The following is a 21,956-nucleotide window of genomic DNA, read 5'->3' as shown; positions in this document are numbered from 1 at the left end:
TGAATTTCGTTGGAGTTGTGTGAGATTGTGCTGCTCCAGATTCCAGCTTTTTAAGACATGTCATCACAGGAGATGAAACCTGGGTCCATGGTTATGATTCTGAGACCAGGGTTCATAGTTCTCAATGGAAATCACCCAGTGGGAAAAAAGTGCGTCAATCAAAATCCACTTGTAACATCAAGGTGATGTTAATTGTATTTTTTGACCTTGATGGAATTGTGTGAACTGAGTTTGTACCCAGGAACACTATTGCGTTCTGGACATTATAAAGACTTATTAGAGCATTTAAGAAACTATGTACATAGAAAACGGACTGAGAAATGGGCCAATGGTTTCATCCTCCCTCATGACAAGGCTCCGTGTCACACATCAATTCTGGTATGGCAATTTCTGTCAAACAAAAAACATTATGGTGAGTCCTCATCCACCTTGTTCATCAGATCTGGCACCGTGCAACTCCTGGCTCTTCCCCAAAGTCAAAATGACCACGAAAGGTAAACGTTTTGAATTGATTCAGGACATCGAGGCAGCCATGACAGTGCAACTAAAGACACGAAAGAGGACTTCCAGAACTGCTTCTGAAAGTGGCAAGAATAATGGGATAAGTGTGTTCAAACCCAGAGGGAGTGTTTTGAGGGGGATTAATGGCAATGTGTCTTTTACTGTAACAAGTTTTTTTTAAATTTAAACTTCATCGTATCGTTTGATCACACCTCATATGAAGAGAAAATCATGGCCTTTTCAACAACTGGTACATTTTAAAAGATTTATATCTAATAGTATAAATGAAATATTGCTTCCTTTATCATGTAGCTGTAACCAGATTGAATTGTTTGCCATTACTGGGTCATTTTTCTACTTTCCTACCTCTGTATTGTGTAAAGAAAGTGCACATATATGTGTATTCTGCGTTTTGAGAATTTTTTATTTGCAGAGTAAATGATGCTTAATGCTAAAACTGCTTCTGAGTAAGATGTTAATGGTGTATTTATCATTCTGTCCATGTTGTATGCTAAGCAAAAACATAATACTGAAAAAACCATAATGCAGTATTATGTTGTGTTGCAGGTCCATAAATCCCATGCTGCATATATTAAAAAATTTATTTCTTTTTCTATTCAGGTGACTCTACCTGCGGGCAGAGGGCTATCTATCACAGTTTGGGACTGACTGGAATTCCTATAATCAATGTTAACAATAACTGTTCTACTGGTTCTACTGCTTTGTTTATGGCCCGGCAGATAATTCAGGGTGGTGAGTAGTGCTTATTAGTCTAGTGTACTTAAGTAGATGTGGAGTTATTGCCGCCCCCCTTCATCATTTCTCCACAATCATTAGAGGGATGGTTTTATAATGTATTTAAAAAAAACTTTATGAGATGTGATTTATATACCATAAAATTCACCCCTTTAAAGTTTACAATTCAGTGTTTTTTAGTATATTCACAGATTTATGCAACCACGCTCTAATTTTGGAAAATTTTCATCACACCATAAAGAAACCCTATATCCATTAACAGTCACTCAGCTCCTGGCAACTACTAATCTACTTTCTGTCCCCATGGATTTACCTATTCTGAACATTATATAAATGGAATCATATAGTATATAGCCTTTTGTGTCTTTCACTTAGCATTATATTTTCATAGGTCATCCATGTTGTGGCATGTTCTCAGTACTTCATTTCTTTTTGTGGCCAAATAAGATTCCATTGTATGGATGTACCACATTTTGTTTATCCATGGATTAGCTGATGGACATTGGGTTGTTTTCGTTTTTTGGCTATTATGATTAATGCTACTATAAACATTTGTATACAGTTTTTTTTTTTAATGGCTATGTGTTTTCAGTTCTCTTGAGTATATATCATATTTTATATTTCCAAATATTGTAGGGTCTTTTATTAGGCTCTCTATTCTTTTCTACTGATTGATTGTTAATTGTTGCTCTACTACTCAGTTTTTTAATTGTTGGAGCTTTATAATGTCTTACTGGTTCATAATGCTAGTGTCCTGTGTCCCCCTCCCCATATTATTATTTTTCTTTCTTTTTTTTTTAAAGAAAAATTTTGGCAATTTTGTCTTGTTTTGCTATTCAGTTGAACTTTAATGTCATTTTTTTAGGTACTCCTTCCCTCCAAAAATAATTCTGTTGAGATTTTGATCAGGATCCTTTTTAAAATAAATTTATTTTATTTATAGTTTTAAAATTCAAAATTTTTAAAAATTTTTTAAAATTTTAAATTTTTGAATTTTTGAGAATTCAAAACATATTTCCACATTAATCAAAAGTTTTACTAACATTGAGGATCAAAGAAAGAATTAAACACCTTCTTGAGGTTTCCATTTATCTAGAAGCATATGAGAATTTTCTTTAATTTTTTAGTTGTTAAAAATTTTATAGGATTATGTTATATTTTTCCATTTTATATAAATTAACCTACTTATTTAAATTGAAGTATTTAATGATATTTTGTTGGGTGTCTGGAAACTTAATTTTTCAGAATAATTACATTTTATTTCAAGGTATGGCAAATTGTGTCTTGGCTCTTGGGTTTGAGAAGATGGAGAAGGGATCCCTTGGAGTACAAGTGAGTCTCATTTACTGTTATTTTGGAGTTGTCATAACACTATGAGAAAACTTTGCCCATAAGACTACCATAAGTCGTGCCCATTAATTAGAAACATAGAATGTAATTTGGCACAATTATTAAATGAGCTGATATAAGCCAAAAGCTGAAAGGTGAGATTATATATGTACAGGCATACATAGATCCTGGTATTTTAGAACAGGTAGAGAGTGATAGAGATAATTTAGTGCAACCTCCTAAAACTGATGTTCAGAGAGGTCAGGTTATTGAATTTGAGGTTGACTTACCTGTTTAATTTGAAAGTCATTTATTCATTCATTCAGAAATTAATTTCATTCAACAAATTGAAGAGAATTAATAACGTGGGACTTCTGTTTCTGGTAATGGCAAGCCAAGTTATTTGAACCAGTTTTCCTATTGATGACAACCAGAACATTTGAATAGAATATAAACAAAATATCCTAAAAGCATCAGAGATAACAATAGAGAAGAATTGCAGGTGAATACCAGAAAATTGAGATCAGTATTTGAAAGTGCTTTTGCCTTGAAGGCCTTTGCTGATGAGGAAGCTGTGAGCTTCAGTTTGATGGCCCCCTAGAATGAAGAAGAAAGTAGTCAAAGCTCAGGTCCTCCCAGAGTCAGAAGCTTAATATTCACTCCATTAAACTGGGACCTTGTAGGCATAAACTCTTTAAGTAAGGGTGAAGTCAAAGTAAAACTTTCCCCCTCTCCTACATGCTATTTCCCCCACTTTCATGAAATTATAGGGATAATTCTAATTACCTGGGTATTCAAAGAAACCTCAAACCATGAATTGAGTCTAAATTGGTTCCAGAATGGTAGTAACCTAGGCTCTTAACAGAAGCAAATGTAAATTTTCTTTTGGAGGAAAGCATTTTCCTTCTGGACTTTGAGAACTCTTAAAATAAGTTTTCAAGGAGATGCAGTCAAAGAAAACCAAACATTAAAAAGACAAGGCACCATAATTGAGAACCAGGAAAAAGGAAAGTAAAAAGTTATCTTTGAAGATGTCAAAAACTGGATTTATTGGACACCGATTTAGATATGGTTACTATATTTAAAGAAATCAAAGACAAGCTTGGAAATATCTTAAGGGTCTAGGAAACTGCAAAAAGAAACATTATGGACCTGAAAAAAAAAAAAGAATTTTTAGAAAAGAAAAATGAAATAATTGAAAATTCAAAAGCTAGCAGATATTATACATGACTAAAGAGAATTAGTGAAGCTGGACTAGATTAAAGTAATTACTTAGAATATGCTATAGAGAGAAAGAAGATGGAAAATTGGCAGGAAGTTAAGGTCTATGGAAGATAGTGTGCTAAGGTATAATAAATGTTTAATTGGAATTAATGGAGAAGTGGTGGGAGAGAAAATAAGGCATAGGCATTTTGTTTATTTATTTATTTTTTAAAAACCCAGTTCTTAATTTCATCAGTCTTTTCTATTTTATTTTTTAGTGTGTATTTTATTTCTTTCCAGTCTGATTTTTGTTAATTCCTTCCTTCCACTAACTTTGAGCTTGATTTGTTTTTTTCATTTCTAGTCATTGAGGTGTAAGGTTAGATTGTTTATTTGAGATCAGTCTTGTTTCTTAATGTAGGTGTTTATTGCTATGAACTTCCCTCGTAGAACTGCTTTTGCTGCATCCCACAAGTTTTGGTAATTTTGTATTTTCATTTTCATTTGTCTTAAGATATTGTTTTGATTTTTGATTTCTTCTTTGACCCATCGGTTGTTTGATAACATGTTAGTCTCCACATACAACATTTGTGAATTTTCCAGTTTTCTCCTTGAAATTGATTTGTAGTTTTATACCATTGTGGTTGGAAAAGTTGCTTGATATGATTTCAGTCTTCTTAAATTTATTAAGACTTGTTTTGTGGCCTAACATATAATCTGTCTAGGGGAATGGTCCCTGTGCACTTGAGAAGAATGTGTATTTTGTTGCTTTTGGATAGAATATTCTGTATATGTCTGTTAAGTCTGTCTGGTCTAATGTGTCATTCAAGGCCAATGTTTTCTTACTGATTTTCTGTCTGAATAATCTATTCATTGATGCAAATGAGGTATTAAAGTCCTCTACTATTATTGTATTGGTATCTATTTCTCCCTTGTCTGTTAATGTTGCTTTATATATTTAGATGCTCTTGGGTGTATAAAAATATTTACAAATGTTATATCCTTTTGTTGGAGTGACCCCTTTATCATTATATAATGACCTTCTTTGTCTTTTAATACAGTCTTTGTTTTGAAGTCTATTTTGTCAGATATAAGTATAGTCACCCCGCTTTCATTTGGTTTCCATTTGCACGGAATATCTTTTTCTATCTCTTCACTTTCAGTCAGTGTGTGTCCTTATGTCTGAAGTGAATCTCTTGTAGGTAGCATTTGGATGGGTGTTATTTTTTTTTATCCATTTGTGTCTTTTGATTGGAGAATTTAGCCCATTTACATTTAAAGTAATTATTGGTAGACATGTACTTATTACTATTTTGTTAATTGTTTTCTGGCTCTTTTGTAGGGCATAGGCTTTATTTGAAGAGATAATGGCTGCTAATTTTCTTGAACTGGCAAAGGACACTAATATACAGATTGAAAAATCATAGTGAATCCAAAGTAGGATAAATAAAAAGAAATGCATGCATAGGCATGTCACAGTGAAACTGCAAAACAAAACAAAAGTAGAATAGTGGATTGAGTATTAGTATCTTCTTTGTATGAAGACTGTTACTAGAACAGAAGGTTATAGATATTTGTTTTGTATATCTATGGATTTTGAGTTTTGGGTTCATATCAGCTTTAGAAAGAATTTTGCATTCTGTTTGTAAAAAAGCAGTTACAAATTTTAAAGCAAATTGAAGCAATTTTTAAGCAATTTTTGACAACTTAAAGACTAAAGACCTTTGAATTTGTTTATCGACATGATTTTAAAGAGTTGTGTTTTAATTTAATACTATTTTATTTATTTTTAAAGTAATCTTCATTTTAGTAATAATCATTTGATAATGGTTCCTACTTTTTAATTTTGTTCTTCCAGTGTTAGGTAGTTAGTTTCTGATATATATACACCTGCCTGAGGGGAATTGGTTCTTAAATTATGTAATTAATGACTGTTTAAAACATGAATACCTAGGAATTGATCTCTCTGGTAAATTCAGATTTTCCTGTAGAAGACACTACAATATAAAAATAGAATCATTGTAAGAAAATGAGTTGAAAATAACTTTTAGCCTGTTTATCTGAGATACACTGTTATCTAACTCCTGAGCGCAATCTGATTCAATTTTCTCAATTCAAACATTAAAGAACCTCTACCCCAAATTAAGTTAAATAGTGTGTTATAGTATCTCTTAGTAATCATAATAGTGTCTACCACATAATAGACATCAAATCAACAAGAGCTGTTTCTTTTTCTCCCTTAGAGACCATTTTAAGAAAGTGGTAGAAGTTAGATTGAGTCTTAGAGATAATTAAGGGATAATAATTATATAAAATTATTGTATAATACAAAGGATAATTAACAGTAGGGAAGATGAGATCTTTCTAGGTATGGGAGAAAACATCATGAACCAAGTTAAGGATGTTGGAATGACTATATTAGCAGATATTTTGGTCCTGTCGAAAATGTCCACAGAGACATTTGGTCCATGCCAAAACGTTCTTGAAATTTGGTCTTCTCCAAAATGTCCATTTTGGTCAACAGTGCTGCACCCAACATTCTTGTATATATCTTTACTTACTCAAGCTATTATTTCTGTGGGATAGATTCTAGAGCAGACGAGCAGTTTAGACAATGTTTTTGCTAGAGGTGGCCCTAGAGATATTTTGCAGGTAAAGAGAATCCATGAAGCCCAGAGTGAATTACCCAGTGATATAGTACCCTATTAGTAGTTACCGTGTTTCCACGAAAATAAGACCTAGCCAGACAATCAGCTCTAATGCATCTTTTGGAGCAAAAATTAATATAAGACCCAGTCTTATTTTACTATAATATAAGGCTGAGTATGATGTGGTATGATATATAATATAATATACTGGGTTTTATATTAATTTTTGCTCCAAAAGATTCATTAGAGCTGATTGTCCGGCTAGTTTTTATTTTCAGGTAAACATGGTAGTGATATAAGTAAGACTAGATCTTTTAATCCAAATATAAACTTTTTGCTATACGTGGAGAACCTATCATTTTCTTCCTTTTCTTCCACTGTGAGTTTCTTCTTTCCCCCTTTCTCGTTCATACTTTGTCTTATCCTCCTTTTTATCTCTCTGACATCACCTCCTTTTTTTTGGACGTTTAACCAACACCCTAATCCCATCAGCATCTGCATTTCTCCTTTGTTTTTTTCTTGTTCTTCTTTTTCTTCTCTTCCTTCCTTATTCATTTTTTAACTTACAGCAATTTGTAGTTGAATTTATTGAATACGATTTTGTATTTCTATTATGTATGTAAAAGTTAGGTGATTGAACAATCTATTTGAATATAACAAAATAACTTGCTGTTTCTATTTATGGCCCCTAGATGGGTCTCTATAGCAGAGGCCTTAATTTCCCACTCCTGCTGTGCTGTTAAATTTTGGTTTCTGATCCTATGTATTTCCCTCCAGATCATGTGTCTTAACTTTTTCCCTTTTTATGGGTATGCTAGAAACAAAAATAATAATTTCTTCTTATATAAGGGAGAATTATTACTTTGAACTAAGAAGAATACTTGTTCCACTGGGAATGCTCTTCATAACAAACAAACGTTATGAAGTCTGACAACTAAGTTTGCGAACTTGCCACTGTGCGCTTGCTTACATTGGCAGCACTGTACAAACAGCTCGGTAAGGTTTCATAACCTTCGTATATCAGTGTCTCACAGCTGTGTTTGTGTCAATGTGTGGCGGTGTCTTCCTGAGTGTTGTTCATTATTGTTGTTGCATATGTTTATGTGCCGTCGCGACAATGTTCGAGCTTGAATTAGAGCAATGAATAAACATTAAATTTCTAGTTAAACTTGGCATGAGTGGATGTGAAATCAGGGACATGTTAGTCCAAGTTTATGGGGATAATGCCATGAAGAAAATGGCAGTGTACAAGTGGATTAAATGTTTTTCTGAGGGGAGAGAACAAGTCATTGATGAAGAGAGTTCAGGGAAGCCAGTAACAAGCAGAACTGATGAAAAACAGTGCAAAAATTTGTCGAATTGTGTATCAGAATCGTCAGCTGACTATGAGAAGCATAGCAGACCAAGTAAACATTGATAGAGAAACAATTAGGAAATGTTAACTGAAAATCTTGACATGAGAAAGGTGTGTGCAAAAATGGTCCCGAAGGAGCTTACTGATGAACAAAAGCAAAGGAGAGTCGAAGTTTGCCAAGATCTTTTGGAGAGGCAAGGTGATGTTTTGGGCCGTGTTATCACTGGTGATGAAACATGGGTGTACCAATAGGACCCTGAAACAAAGCATCAAAATGCACAAAGGAAGTCAGCCAATTCTCCACAACCAAAAAAAACTCCGTCAGTCCAAATCAAGAGTCAAAACAATGTTGCTAACCTTTGTTGATATCAGAGGGATTATTCATTATGAATTTGTACCAACTGGACAAACAGTTAACCAAGTTTACTATTTGGAAGTGCTGAAAAGGCTGCATGAAAAAGTTAGACGATGTGAACTTTTCGCAAACAATTCATAGCTCTTGCATCACGACAATGCATCAGCTCACAGGGCACTGTCTGTGATGGAGTTTTCAGCCAGTAAACAAGTAACTGTATTGGAACACCCTCCCTCCTCACCTGATCTGGCCCCCAATGACTTCTTTCTTTACCCGAAGATAAAGGGAATATTGGAAGGAAGACATTTTTATGACATTCAGAACATCAAGCGTCATACGATGACAGCTCTAATGGCCATTCCAGAAAAAGAGTTCCAAAATTGCTTTGAAGGGTGGGCTAGGTGCAGGTGTCGGTGCATAGCTTCCCAAGGGGAGTACTTCGAAGGTGACTGTAGTGATATTCAGCAATGAGGTATGTAGCACTTTTTCTAGAATGAGTTTGTGAACTTAATTGCCAGACGTCGTAAATGGCAAGTAGCCATTAGCCACATTTAACTATTGAGCTCTTAAAATGTCGTTAATAAAATTAAGGAACTGTTTTAAATTTTATTTATTTTAATTAAAGTTAAAGTAATAACTCAGTTCAGTTACTGGAAATCTTTTAAGTATATTTAAAATAATTTGAGGATGTGAATCTACTCTTACAACTGCAGATTTTATGAAGTCTACATATAGACCAAATATTTCTGATTGAAATTTAGCATCCAAGTTGAGATGTGTTGTAAGCATAAAGTATACGCTGGATTTTAAAGATTTAGTATGCAAAAAGAATGTAAAATGTCTCAATAATTTTTATATTTCTTTATGTTGAAATCATAATATTTTGGACATACTGGGTTAATTATATTCAAATTAATTCTACCTGTTCCTTGTTCTTTTGTAATATTGCTTTTTGACAACTTATAATTACATATGTAGTTTGCATGTAAAGTTTTTCTGTTCAGATCTGAGTGTAGCTAAGAAAGGGACTTAAAGGCTTCTGTTCTTATAAGTTGATATTGATATGGTTCTTGATGTCAGCACTTCTTGTTGATTTCACACACCTTAAAATTCACCCATTTAAAGTGTACAGTTCAGTGATTTTTAGTATATTCACAGAATTGTGCAACTGACTGCAGTCTAATTTTAGACTTTTCAACATCTTAAAAAGAAACCCTAAACATGCCAGTAGTCCTTCTCCTTTTCTGTCTACCCGCAACCCAGCCTTATATAAACACTAATCTACTTTCTGTCTTATGGATTTTTCTATTTTGGATTTTTCAGATAAATGGAATCATACTCTACATGGTCTTTTGTGTCTGGCTTCTTTCACTTAGTTAAAGTTCTATGTTGTGGCATATATCACTACAACATTCTTTTTTATTACCAAATAATATCCCATTGTATGATTATATCATGTTTTGTTTATCCATTCATCAATTGATGGACATTTAAGTTGCTTCCATATGTGCCTTTTGTTATTGCTACTATGAATATTTGTATCCAAGATTTTATGTGGGGATATGTTTTCATATCTAGGAGTGGAATTGCTGGATCAAATGATAACTCTTTGTTTAACATTTTGAACTGCCAAGCTTTTCCTAATTGCCACACCATTTTACAGTCCTGCTAATGATGTATGAGGGTATTAGTCTGCTTGGGCTACCATAACAAAATATCGTAGACTAGATGACTTGAACACCAGAAATTTACTTCTCACAGTTCTGAAGGCTGGAAAGTCCAAGATTAAGATACCAGCCAATTTGATTCCTGGTGAGGGCTCCCTTCCTAGCCTGCAAATGGCCTCCCTCCTTTTCCTTGTGTCTTCACATGGCCTTTTTCTTGGTCAGTACATTTTGGGGGTGGGGAGGGAGAGAAGAAGGGAAAGGAGGGGGAGAGAGAGTGAGAGAGACAGAAAGAGAGAGAGAGAGAGAGAGAGAGAGAGAGAGAGAGAGAGAGAGAGAGAGATCTTTCTATGTTAATAAGGCCATCAATCCTAAGGATTAGGACCACACCATTATAACCTCATTTAACTTTAATTACCTCCTAAAAGCCTTATTTCCAAATACAGTAACATTGAGGTTAGAGATTCAACATATGAATTTTGGGGAGAAACAGTTCAGTCCATAGCAATGAAGGTTCCAATTTTGCCACATCTTGTCAACACTCTTTTTTTTTAAAAAAGTTTTTATTTGGGAAGGGGAACAGGACTTTACTGGGGAACAGTGTGTATTTTTCCAGGATTTTTTCCAAGTTGTTGTCCTTTCAGTCTTAGTTGTGGAGGGTGCCATTCAGCTTCAAATTGTTGTCCTTTCAGTCTTAGTTGTGGAGGGTGCAGCTCAGCTCCAGGTCCAGTTGCTGTTGCTAGTTGTAGGGGGCGCAGCCCACCATCCCTTGCGGGAAATCGAACTGACAACCTTGTGGTTGAGAGCCCACGCTCCAACCAATTGGGCCATCTGGGAGCTCAGTGGCAGCTCAGCTCAAGGTGCCGTGTTCAATCAGTAGTTGCAGGGGGCGCAGCCCACCATCCCTTATGGTTCTCGAGGAATCGAACTGACAGCCTTGTGGTTGAGAGCCCACTGGCCCATGTGGGAATCGAACTGGCAGCCTTCGGAGTTAGGAGCATGGAGCTCCAACTGCCTGAGCCACCAGGCCGGCCCCAGTCTTTTTTATTATAGATATCCTAGTGGGTGTGAAGTGGTATCTCCTTGTGGTTTTATTTGCATTTCTATGATGACTAATGATATTCAGTATTCTTTATGTATTTAACAGTCATTTGTGTATCTTCTTTGGAGAAATGTCTATTAAGATCCTTTGCCCATTTTTAAATTAGGTTCTTTTTATTATTAAGTTGTAAGAGTTCTTTATATATTCTAGATACAAGTCCCGTATCAGATAGATGATTTGCAAATATTTTCTCCCATTTAGTGGCTTGTCTTTTCATTTTCTTAACTGTGTCCTTTGAGACACAAAAGTTTTTAATTTTAATGAATTTCAATTTATCTGTTTTTTTTTTGTTATTGTTGCTTCTGCTTTTGGTGTCATATCTAAGAAACCATTGCCAAATCCAAGGTCTTAAAAAATTACTGTTATGTTTTCTTGTAATAATTCTATAGTTTTAGCTGTTTCATTTAGGTCTTTGTTCCATTTTGAATTAATATTTTTATATGGTGTGAGGTGTAAGGAGTTCAACTTCATTCTTTTGCATGTATATGTTCAGTTGCCCCAGCAACATTTATTGAAAAGACTATCCTTCCACCCCCCATTGACTTTTCTTGGCACCCTTGTTGAAGATAAATTTAATGTAATTGTGAGAGTTTATTTCTGTACTCTCAATTTTATTCCATTGGCTATATGTCGTTATGCCAATACCACACTGTTTTGGTTACTGTAGTTTTTTAGTAAGTTTTGAAATCAGAAAGTAAAAATCCTATAAGTTCTTTTTCAAGATTCTTTTGGCTATTCTGTGTCCCTTGAGTTTTCATATGAGTTTTAGGATCAGCTTATCAGTATTCGCATAGAATCCAGTGGGGATTGTGATAGGTATTGTATTTAATCTGTATATCAATTTGAGGAGCACTGCCATTTGAACAATTTGAAGTCTTTATTCATGAGCATGGAATGTCCTTTCATTTATTTAAATTAGATCTTTTAATATGTCTTTTAACAATGTCCTTAGTTTTCTGACTATAAGTTTTACACTTTTTTTGTTTCTCATTTGTTTGTCTTGTTTTTGGTTCATATACCACATATCAGTGAAATCACATGGTTCTCTGCTTTTTACTGTCTGACTTATTTCGCTTAGCATTATAATCTCAAGATGCATCCATGTTGTCACAAATGGTCCTATTTCATCTTTTCTTACCGCTGAAATATTTGCTTTTTTCTAATATTTTCTAATATTTAATGGTATTGAGCATCTTTTCGTTTTTTATTTGCCATTGGTATAACTTCTTTGATGAAGTAACTATTCAAAAATTTTACCCAATTTTATTTGGTTATTTTCTTATTTTTGTGTTGTAACAGTTCTTTATGTATTCTAAATAGGTACAACCTCCTGTTAGATATGTTTTACAAATGTTTTCTCCAACTGTCAGTATTTGCCATTTTATTTTACAAATTTTAGAATTATTTGCTCTAGTTGTGTGAAAAATGTCATTGTAAGTTTGAATGGGATTTCATTGAATCTAGATTGCTTTGGGTAGTATGGACATTTTAACCATATTAATTCTTCCAATCCATGAACATGAAATGTCTTTCCATTTATTTGTGTCTTCTTCAGTTTTTTTTCAACAGTATCATAGTTTTCGTGTACAGGTCTTCCATTTCCTTAAATATATATTCTAGGTATTTTATTCTTTTTGATGCAATTGTAAAGGGGATTGTTTTAGTTTATTTATTTATTTTATTACTTTCAGGTATACAAAGCAATGTAATAGTTAGACATTTACACCCCTCACAAAGTGATAACCCCCAATCTACTACCCCTCCGACATCGTATATAGCCGTTACAATACCATTGACCCTATTCCCTATGCTGTACATCCTGTGACTATACACAAAGTCGGACAATTAAGTTTGTGAACTCGTCCTAGAAATAGTGCTACATATCTCATTGCTGAATATCACTACAGCCACCTTCGAGGTACCCCCCTTGGGAAGCTATGCACTGACACCTGCATCTAGTCCACCCTTCAAAGCAATTTTGGAACTCTTTTACTGGAATGGCCATCAGAGCTGTCATCATATTACCCTTGATGTCCTGAATGTCATCAAAATGTCTTCCTTTCAATATTTCCTTTGTCTTCGGGTAAAGAAAGAAGTCATTGGTGGCCAGATCAGATGAGTAGGGTACAGTTATTTGTTTATTGGCTAAAAACTCCCTCACAGATAGTGCCATGTGAGCTGGTGCATTGTTGTGATACAAGAGCCGTGAATTGTTGGCAAAAAGTTCAGGTTGTTTTCGTCTAACTTTCTCACTCAGCCTTTTCAGCACTTCCAAATAGTAAACTTGGTTAATTGTTTGTCCAGTTGGTACAAATTCATAATGAATAATCCCTGTGATATCAAAAAAAGGTTAGCAATATTCTTGCAACAAGTTCGCAGACTTGTCAGATCGTGTGTGTGTGTGTGTGTGTGTGTGTGTGTATTTAATTATAATTGACATTCAATATTATTCTACTTAAGCTTCAGGTGTATAGCACAGTGGTCAGGTATCTACGCAGCCTGTGAAGTGATCTCCCTGATAAGTCCATTGCCCGTCTGGTACCCTACATAATCTTTACAACTTTATTGATTGTATTCCCCATACTGTATTTCATATCCCCATGACTATACTGTGACTACCAATTTGTACTTTTTAATTCCTTCACCTTCTTCCCATCCCTACCCCCAATCCCACGTAGCAATCATCAGTTTTGTTTTTTCCTTGTATTTCTGAATCTATTTTGTTTTGTTTGTTCGTTTATTCTGTTCTTTAGATTCCACATATAAGTGAGATCATATGTTATTTGTCTTTCTCAGTCGGGGATTGTTTTCTTAATTTCTCTTTCTGATAGTTTGATATTTGTGTATAGAAGCACCACAGTTTTTTGTATATTTATTTTGAATACTGCAACTTCACTGAATTCATTTATTCTGTGTGTGTGTGTATGTGTGTGTGTATGTGTATGTGTGTGGTGTGGAGTCTTTAGGGTTTCATATGTATAGTATCATGTCATTTGCAAATTGTGAGTTTTACCTCTTTCCAATTAGGATAATTTTGATTTCTTTTTGTCTGACGGTGGTGGCTAGAACTTCTAATACTATGTTCAATAATGGTGGAGTGGGCCTTCTTGTCTTGTTCCTGATCTTAGAGGAAAGCTTTCAGCTTTTCATCATTGAGTATGATATTAGTTGTGGGTTTGTCATATATGGCTTTTATTATTAATATTTTGAGGTATATTTCCTCTATACCCACTTTGTTGAGTTTTTATCATAAATGGGTGTTAGATTTTGTTAAATGCTTTTTCTGCATCTATTGAGATGATCATATTTTATCCGTCATTTTGTTAGTGTGGTGTATCACATTGATTGATTTGCAGATATTGAACCATTCACGTACCCCTAGGATAAATCCCACTTGAACATGGTGTATGATCCTTTTAATGTATTGTTGAAGTCTGTTTGCTAATATTTTGTTGAGAATTTTTGCATCTGTGTTCATTAGAGATATCAGCCTGTAATTTTATTTTGGTATCAGAGTAATGCTGGCCTTGTAAAATGAGTTTGGAGGCATTTTCTGCTCTTCAATTTTTTTGGAAGAGTTTGAGAATGATAGGTATTAAATCTTTGAATATTTGGTAGAATTCACCTGTGAAGCCATCTGGTTCTAGACTTCTGTTTGCTGAGAGTTTATTATTATTATTATTATTATTATTATTATTATTATTATTATTACTGACTCAATCTCCTTGCTAGTAATTGGTCATTCAGATTTACTATTTCTTCATAGTTTAGTCTTGGAAGATTGTATGTTTGTAGGCATTTATCCATTTCTTCTACGTTGACCCTACGTTGACTTCTACGTTGACTTCTACGTTTGTTGGCGTGTAATTGTTCATAGCAGTCTCATGATCTTTTCTATTACTTTGTATCAGTTGTAACTTCTTTTTCGTTTCTGATTTTATTTATTTGATATCTCTTTCTCTCTGAGTCTTGGATTTATTATTTATAGCATTATTATTTACATTTTTATTTATTTTTGTCCTTGTCACCTCCCATCCTCTCCCCCCCTCAAATGTAAATGCCAGATGAGCAGAGATTTCATGTTTTATCCACTTTGAGTAGTTATTGGCACATACATTGACAAGTATTTCTTGAAAGAATTATGCCTCTTTGTTCATTGGATTGTTTTCCTTGCCATGTTTTTGTGCAAAACATTTCCTGAATGATTTTATTCACATTGTCCATTGTTGGTTTACATTGCACTTAGGATAAGCAAATGTCTCAGTAACACAGTAATAGTTGAAAGAGACACTGTCATGTCAAGTACTTATTAAATTTGTTTTTTTCCCCCTTTCTTTTAGTCTTTAAATCGGACCAATCCAATGGATAAACATCTTGAGGTTCTGCTCAATAAGTATGAATTGTCTCCCCAACCAATTGCTGCTCAGATGTTTGGGTGTGCCGGAAAAGAACACATGGAAAAATATGGTATGCTAAAAAAAACTTTAAGGCTCATTGGTAGTTGTATACTTGTGATGTGAAATAACAGATAATGCAAAATAACAGGTATTTATTAAAGAACTAAATAATAAATGTTATTTAGAATGCCAGGATATATAAGATATAAAATGGTTTTTGCATTAAGTTGAAGAAGCAATCTGTTTCTTCAGAATTTAGTTGTAGAGAAAGTATTTATATATAGGATATAATATGGGAAGTACCAGAATGCTCCAAAACCAGAAATTGAAATAGGAAAAATAACATAAATCTTATCTTCTTTAATCAAGGACAATAAATTGTTCATTAATTCTGAATATGATAATGAGACTTAAAGCTGTTCTTGGTAGTAGGTTTCTATAGTCAAATTTTATTCTTAATACTTAGTTTATCATCATCTGTCATTCCATAGTGTTTTATGAGATTTAAATTTCATAGTTGATTTTTATTTTGTAGGTAAACATGCTAGTTTTTTGACTGATGGTCAGTGATTAGCCTGCCTTAGCCATTTAAAGCATGGGATAGTGCAGATAGGATTTTTATTTTTCATTGTATGACTCTCAACCAGTGCCTTATTGTGTACTGTGATATAAGAAAGAAAATTTTCATGCTTGAAAGTTCAGCATTCCTATTCTCTGTAGGAAAAGTATCCTGAGTTTGATAGTCAAAGTCAAGTAATCAGAAAGGGAAAAAATCATCAAAGAAGAATGGTGGGATTATATAGAAGCACTGCCAGTCTTTGGCCTTAGCAATTTTCTTCCTTGTAGTTATTTTTAATGCATTTTTAACCCAGTCCATTCCAGTCTGGCTTCCCTGCTTTCTCAAGGCTACCATGTTGCCGTATCCAGTAAATACTTTTCAGTCCTAAGAGACCTCAGCTGCATTAATCAGTTTTGATCACTTTCTTTTTGAACCATTCTCTTTTCTTGGCCTCTGTGACATCTTATTCTCCTGATTTTTCTTACTTCTTTGGCTATTCTTTATTCATTTCTTTTTCAATTAAATAATTCATTTAAAACATTATTGAACTCTCATTATATTCCGCTCACTGTTCTAGGCACTGAAATATAGCAGTCTATCAGTCAGCTATTGCGGTGTAATAAACCACTCAAAAACTCAGTGATTTTAAACAATTACTTATTGTTATAATTCACAAGTTTTTAGATTGACTAGGAATCAGCTGATCTAAGCTGAGCTCAGCTCTTCTTGTCTGGGTTAATCATATGACTGTAGGTTGGTTGGAGACTCTGTTCTAGTCTTATTTTGACTAGTTTATGTGGCTCTTCCCCCTCCCAGGACCAGAGGGCCAATCCTGGAATATCCCTTTCATGGTGAAAGCAGAAACACAAGAGAGTAATCTGCAACATGCAAGGCCTTTTGAGACTTAAGTTGTTGACCAAAGCCAGTCACATGACAAACTTGGAATCAAGGGATAGGGGAATACACTCCACTTCTTTTGTGGTTGGAAACGGCACAGTCAGAGAGCAAAGGACATTCAGGAGGGAGAAAGAATTAGAGACATTACTGCATTCATTCACAAGCAATAAATAAGCAAATGAGCTGTGAGGTTTTTGCTTAAATTTCTAGTAGGGGAGAGACTATAACACATAAAAAACTAAGATAATTTCAGGCAATCATTAGTCCTATGAAGAAAAGAAAACAAGGTAATATACTTGTGGGGAGTGGGGGACAAACTTAGGATAGATAGTTGATGTCCTCTATACTTATGTATCCGGTTGGTATCTTGGCATCTCTGTTTTTGTATTTAACAGGTTTCTCAAATGTAACACGTTCAAATGCAGACTCTTAATTCTGTTCTCCCATCATCTTAAACTTGTTCCTCCTCTAGTTTTCCTGAAGAGGCACATACATTCAGATGTTCAAAGCAGAAACATGAGTCATCTTTGACATTTCTCCCTCCCTTTCTCCAACTCCAGTCCTTCACTATAGTAGCAATTCTACCTCCAAACTGTTTCTTCCTTCCATTTCATTTTGTTACCATAACTCTAAACTTAGACCAGAATTTTTCAAACTATGAGTTGTATGACCTGCTAGGAAATTTAAAAAGATATTAATGTGATGTGGCTTGTTCTTAGTGAACCCATATTGGCTGCCTCTTGATCACCACTCTTACTGGTGTGAGATCACCAGTGTGGATAGAATTTACCTTATTCCCTTTTTAAAATTAGAATTGAGATAAGATGGACTCAATTATATTCATGTCATTTCTGCTCTTAAGGTCGTTCTCCTTGGCAGAGAAGATAGAGACAAAACAGAAATGGGGACTTTCCACTTTACTGTGACATTTTTAACATAACATCATTAGCTCTAATCAGTAGACTTTTCCCTTCTTTGGTCTTTCTAGCTTCAAAGGAGAATGCAAAGCTGTTTTATTCTGTTTGGTCTTTTTAAAAACAGTGAAAAAGATTTTGATAAATTTTACTTCATTAATATGATTGCTTTTGTTTTCCTGACACTATTCTTTAACTTTCTTTTAAGGAATTTGAAAAGCATACATATTTCTTGTTGGGATGTAACTCTTCCAAAGACCCTTCTGCCTTGTAAGGAAAGAGAAGAAAAGCAGGCCCTGAAGGGTAAAGCAGGCCCTGGAGGGTAGTGTGAATTGTGAAATTCACTTAGTCCAGGAGCATTGGGATGTTTGGGCAGACTTCTTGAAGAATTGCTGGCAGTGCTCTTTTTTGCTTAAAACCACTGTGGTCGCAGGCTATATTTTCTGGTTTTTTAATTTGGACCCTAGTTATATGAGGTAGAACAGGGCTGTTTGAACTGTTTTTCATATTGTATGCCTATTAGTTGATTCAATTTATTACACATACCCAAGTTTAATTATAAAGAAATATTTGTTGAGGGACTAATGTTGACGCCTTCAAAACTGATACCTATGCAAGGGAAAATGTGGAAATATTTAGCAGGATGCTCACTACCATTGTAACATTTGTTCACAAGCCACAGAAAAACATTAACTAACAGATATTTACTTTCTCTACAGGAACAAAAGTTGAACACTTTGCAAAAATTGGATGGAAAAATCATAAACATTCAATTAATAATCCGTAAGTATTTCAGATATGTGAAATAGTGAAAATCTGGGTTATCTGCTGTATAACATGCAACTTTAATACTTGAAAGGCTAATACAAGACCTCAAAGATATTAACCAGAATGGTTTATTCTTTTTTCTTATAAAAGGCTTGTGCCCTAGTAAACTTTTGATTTCTTTTCAGTTTTAGGTTTTGGTCTGTTTGTATTTAGAAAACCATTTAAGCTTAATGATTCTTTTAAGAAATAGTGTGAATGGCTAGTATTAAAAGATGTAGTGGTCATACATTGCAACTCTAGTGAATAAAATTTATTGTAACAATTTTAGTTGGAGATAAGCAGTCACCATTTTAAGCCATTCTTTAGTTTATTTTGTTCAACTAAAACGTTGGTAAAATGCATATTAGTAGCCATTTTACATACATTATATTACATTACCAGTATTACTTCAGTAATGCATTTTGATTATGTTGGTGTCATTAACTCTTATTCTGGTAGATTAATGTGGTTATTTATATCCTGAAGTAAAATTACATTGTGTGTATTGCAGGTCATTCATCTTTGAATCTCTAGTGCCTAGCACAATGCCTGGCTCATAACTGTACTTAATGGTTGCTAAATAAAATTGATTCACTGGGAATTGAATTAGTGCCATATAACTAGATTCTGTACAAAAGCAATACGAGACAATAAAAGAATAATAGCTAGCTTTATTAAATGCCAACTCTGTGTCACTGTGCTAGGTACTTTTATGTACATGTTCCATTTTATCCTCTGAGGGATCCTATAAGGTAGAGATTTTTTTCTCATTTTACAGGTAAGGAAAACGAGGCTTACAGAAATTAGGCAACTTTCTCAGGATCATTCTGTGTAGTGGAAAAATAATGTTTGTATTTTTCCTCCTCCTAAGTATAAACTCCTGGAGGGGAGGAGCCATTTGTTATCTTTAATTCTTAGCTCAGAGGTTGGAACGTAATAGGTACTCAGTAAATTGTTTCTGAATTATTAACAATGTTTGCCATATTTAATAAACATAAAACCGTGACAAGGAACATTTTATACAAGTGGATCATTACCACATATTCCTAGTATTTCATGCTAGTTCTCCTCATCCTCCTAATTTTAAATTGATACTTGAATTTAGAGCATGTCTAATTAATAAATAATCTAATTCTGAGTCCTAGATCTAAGGGTATTGTGAAAGCTTTAGTGAATTCCTATTTTTTGATAAAATCCAAATTTCTTCATTTGACTTTACTACTTGAAAAGCTAATGCAAGCCCCATTCTACTCTGTCAGTCTTATTTTTCACCACTTCTCTATATATTCCTAATCTCTAGCCTTACCAGATTACTAGGTTTTTCCTAAATGTGCTATATAGAACTTGCTTCTGTGTTTTCACTTAGGCTGTTAGCTCTCCCTGGAATATCCTTCTTGCCATTCTTTTGTTTGGTTTACATCTACTTACCCATGAAGTTCCAAGCCAAATATCGTTGCTTCTTTTTTTTTTTTTTTAATTTATTTATTGGGGTGACAATTGTTAATGAAATTACATAATTTCAGGTGTACAATTCTGTATTACATCAACTATAAATCCCATTGTGTGTTCACCACCCAGAGTCAGTTCTCCTTCCATCACCATATATTTGATCCCCCTTACCCTCATCTCCCACCCCCCACCCCCCTTAACCTCTGGTAACCACTAAACTATTGTCTGTGTCTATGAGTTTTTGTTTCTCATTTGTTTGTCTTGTTTTTGGTTTATATACCACACATCAGTGAAATCATAGGGTTCTCTGCTTTTTCTGTCTGACTTATTTCGCTTAGCATTATACTCTCAAGATCCATCCATATTGTCACAAATGTTCCTATATCATCTTTCCTTAACGCCGAATAGTATTCCATTGTGTATATATACCACAACTTCGTTGCTTCTTTTAACAGCTTCTTACAGCTTCGTAGGCATAATTCTTTTTTCTCATGAGCTTTATTGTCTCTATGAGTCTCTATGCTTCTATTATAGCACATCACACTGTATCATACTTAGTTATTTATGAGTCTTTCTCCTCTGATGATCATCCTTGAGCAGAGATTATATCTCATCTTTGTATCTTCAGTATCTGGCAGGGTATTGGAACATAGTATATGCTCAATAAAACGTTGCTGTTACTGAATAATAGAGTTAAGATGAGCAGTCTTGAGGCAATAAAGCTGGTCTAGAGCTGATTTCTTTGTCCTTAGAACTGGAGAACCATTAAAAATCCTTGGGATTTCCTGAAACTAGTAAAGAATTGTGCCAACATACTGAGGTATTCACAGCAATGCAGTTTCCTGGCTTTGAGGCTCCAAAGACCAGCTTTTGACTTTTCCCAGAGAATCAACGTTTCCAAGTCTTTCTCTCATTTAAATGAGTGTCTTACCAGGTGCTTATTTATCCACTCATTACAGTATTCTTCTAAAGGAATTTTATTCACTCAACAAGTATTAATATGTATTTAGTAGCCTGATATGTGCAAGACATTGCTTTAGCTGCTAGTGAACAAGACAGATAAGTTCCTTGCTTGCATGGATTTTCTATTATATAAGTCCTCAATTATATTAAATAGGCAACTGCTATTTCTGAATGTCAGTTTCAGCATTTAAAACTCTTTGGAACTGCCAAGAATAGGCTTTTAGATTTGGCTCAGAAATTTTAGCTGCTACCTTCTTGCATTAGGTTTTGCTTGGGTAGTGAAGAAAGTGAATTCTGTTTGCTGACCAGTTATTAGAAATACCCTGTTACATATTTCTACAGATCCCAGCTGCAAATAAGGTCCTCAGGTAGTAAGTACTTTTGACCAAATGGCTATAAATTCAGGGGTTCCCATGATCGTATCAGGTTCAGTAATTCACTAGAATGACCCACAGAACTCAAGAAAGTGCTGCATTCATGATTACAGTACAGACAGTCCCTGATTTACAATGGTTTTAATTATGGTTTTTTTGACTTTACTATGGTATAAAAGTGATACACATTCAGTAGAAACCAGCTAGGCTAAGCTAGTATGTTCGGTATGTTAAATACATTTTTTTATAAAGATTTTATTGGTGAACGGGAACAGGACTTTATTGGGGAACAGTGTGTACTTCCAGACCTTTTTTCCAAGTCAAGTTGTTGTCCTTTCAATCTTAGTTGTGGAGGGGGCCATTCAGCTTCAAGTTGTTGTCTTTTCAGTCTTAGTTGTGGAGGGCGCAGCTTAGCTCCAGGTCCAGTTGCCATTTTCTAGTTGCAGGGGGCACAGCCCACCATCCCTTGCGGGAGTCGAACTGGCAACCTTGTGGTTGAGAGGATGCATTCCAACCAACTGAGCCATCCGGGAGCTCAGTGGCAGCTCAGCCCAAGGTGCCATGTTCAATCTTAGTTGCAGGAGCTCTGCCCACCATTTCTTGCGGGAGTCGAGGAATCGAACTGGCAACCTTGTGGTTGAGAGGATGCGCTCCAACCAACTGAGCCATCTGGGAGCTCAGCGG

The 21,956-nt window shown here is 34.6% G+C and overlaps 1 protein-coding gene across 5 annotated transcripts in view; it reads left to right on the top strand.

Annotated features, from left to right (window-relative positions):
• The window catches only part of SCP2 (sterol carrier protein 2), a 99,247-nt gene that overhangs the window by 16,694 nt on the left and 60,597 nt on the right, over positions 1-21,956 (top strand). For 4 of the 5 annotated variants that reach the window (XM_081056111.1, XM_081056115.1, XM_081056112.1 and 1 more), the window contains exons 4-7: positions 1,123-1,254; positions 2,525-2,589; positions 15,253-15,379; positions 18,399-18,462. In XM_081056111.1, coding sequence (XP_080912237.1) covers positions 1,123-1,254; positions 2,525-2,589; positions 15,253-15,379; positions 18,399-18,462 — 388 coding nt within the window. Of the gene's footprint in view, positions 1-1,122; positions 1,255-2,524; positions 2,590-7,296; positions 7,434-15,252; positions 15,380-18,398; positions 18,463-21,956 lie in introns of those variants that run through there. The other variant, XM_081056114.1, reaches the window with a different exon arrangement.

The sequence above is a fragment of the Rhinolophus hipposideros genome, assembly GCF_964194185.1.
Source record: "Rhinolophus hipposideros genome assembly, chromosome: 8".
Classification (NCBI taxonomy): Eukaryota; Metazoa; Chordata; class Mammalia; order Chiroptera; family Rhinolophidae; genus Rhinolophus; species Rhinolophus hipposideros.
Note: the sequence above shows the minus strand (reverse complement) of the source record. Positions and strands in the feature narration are given on the sequence as shown.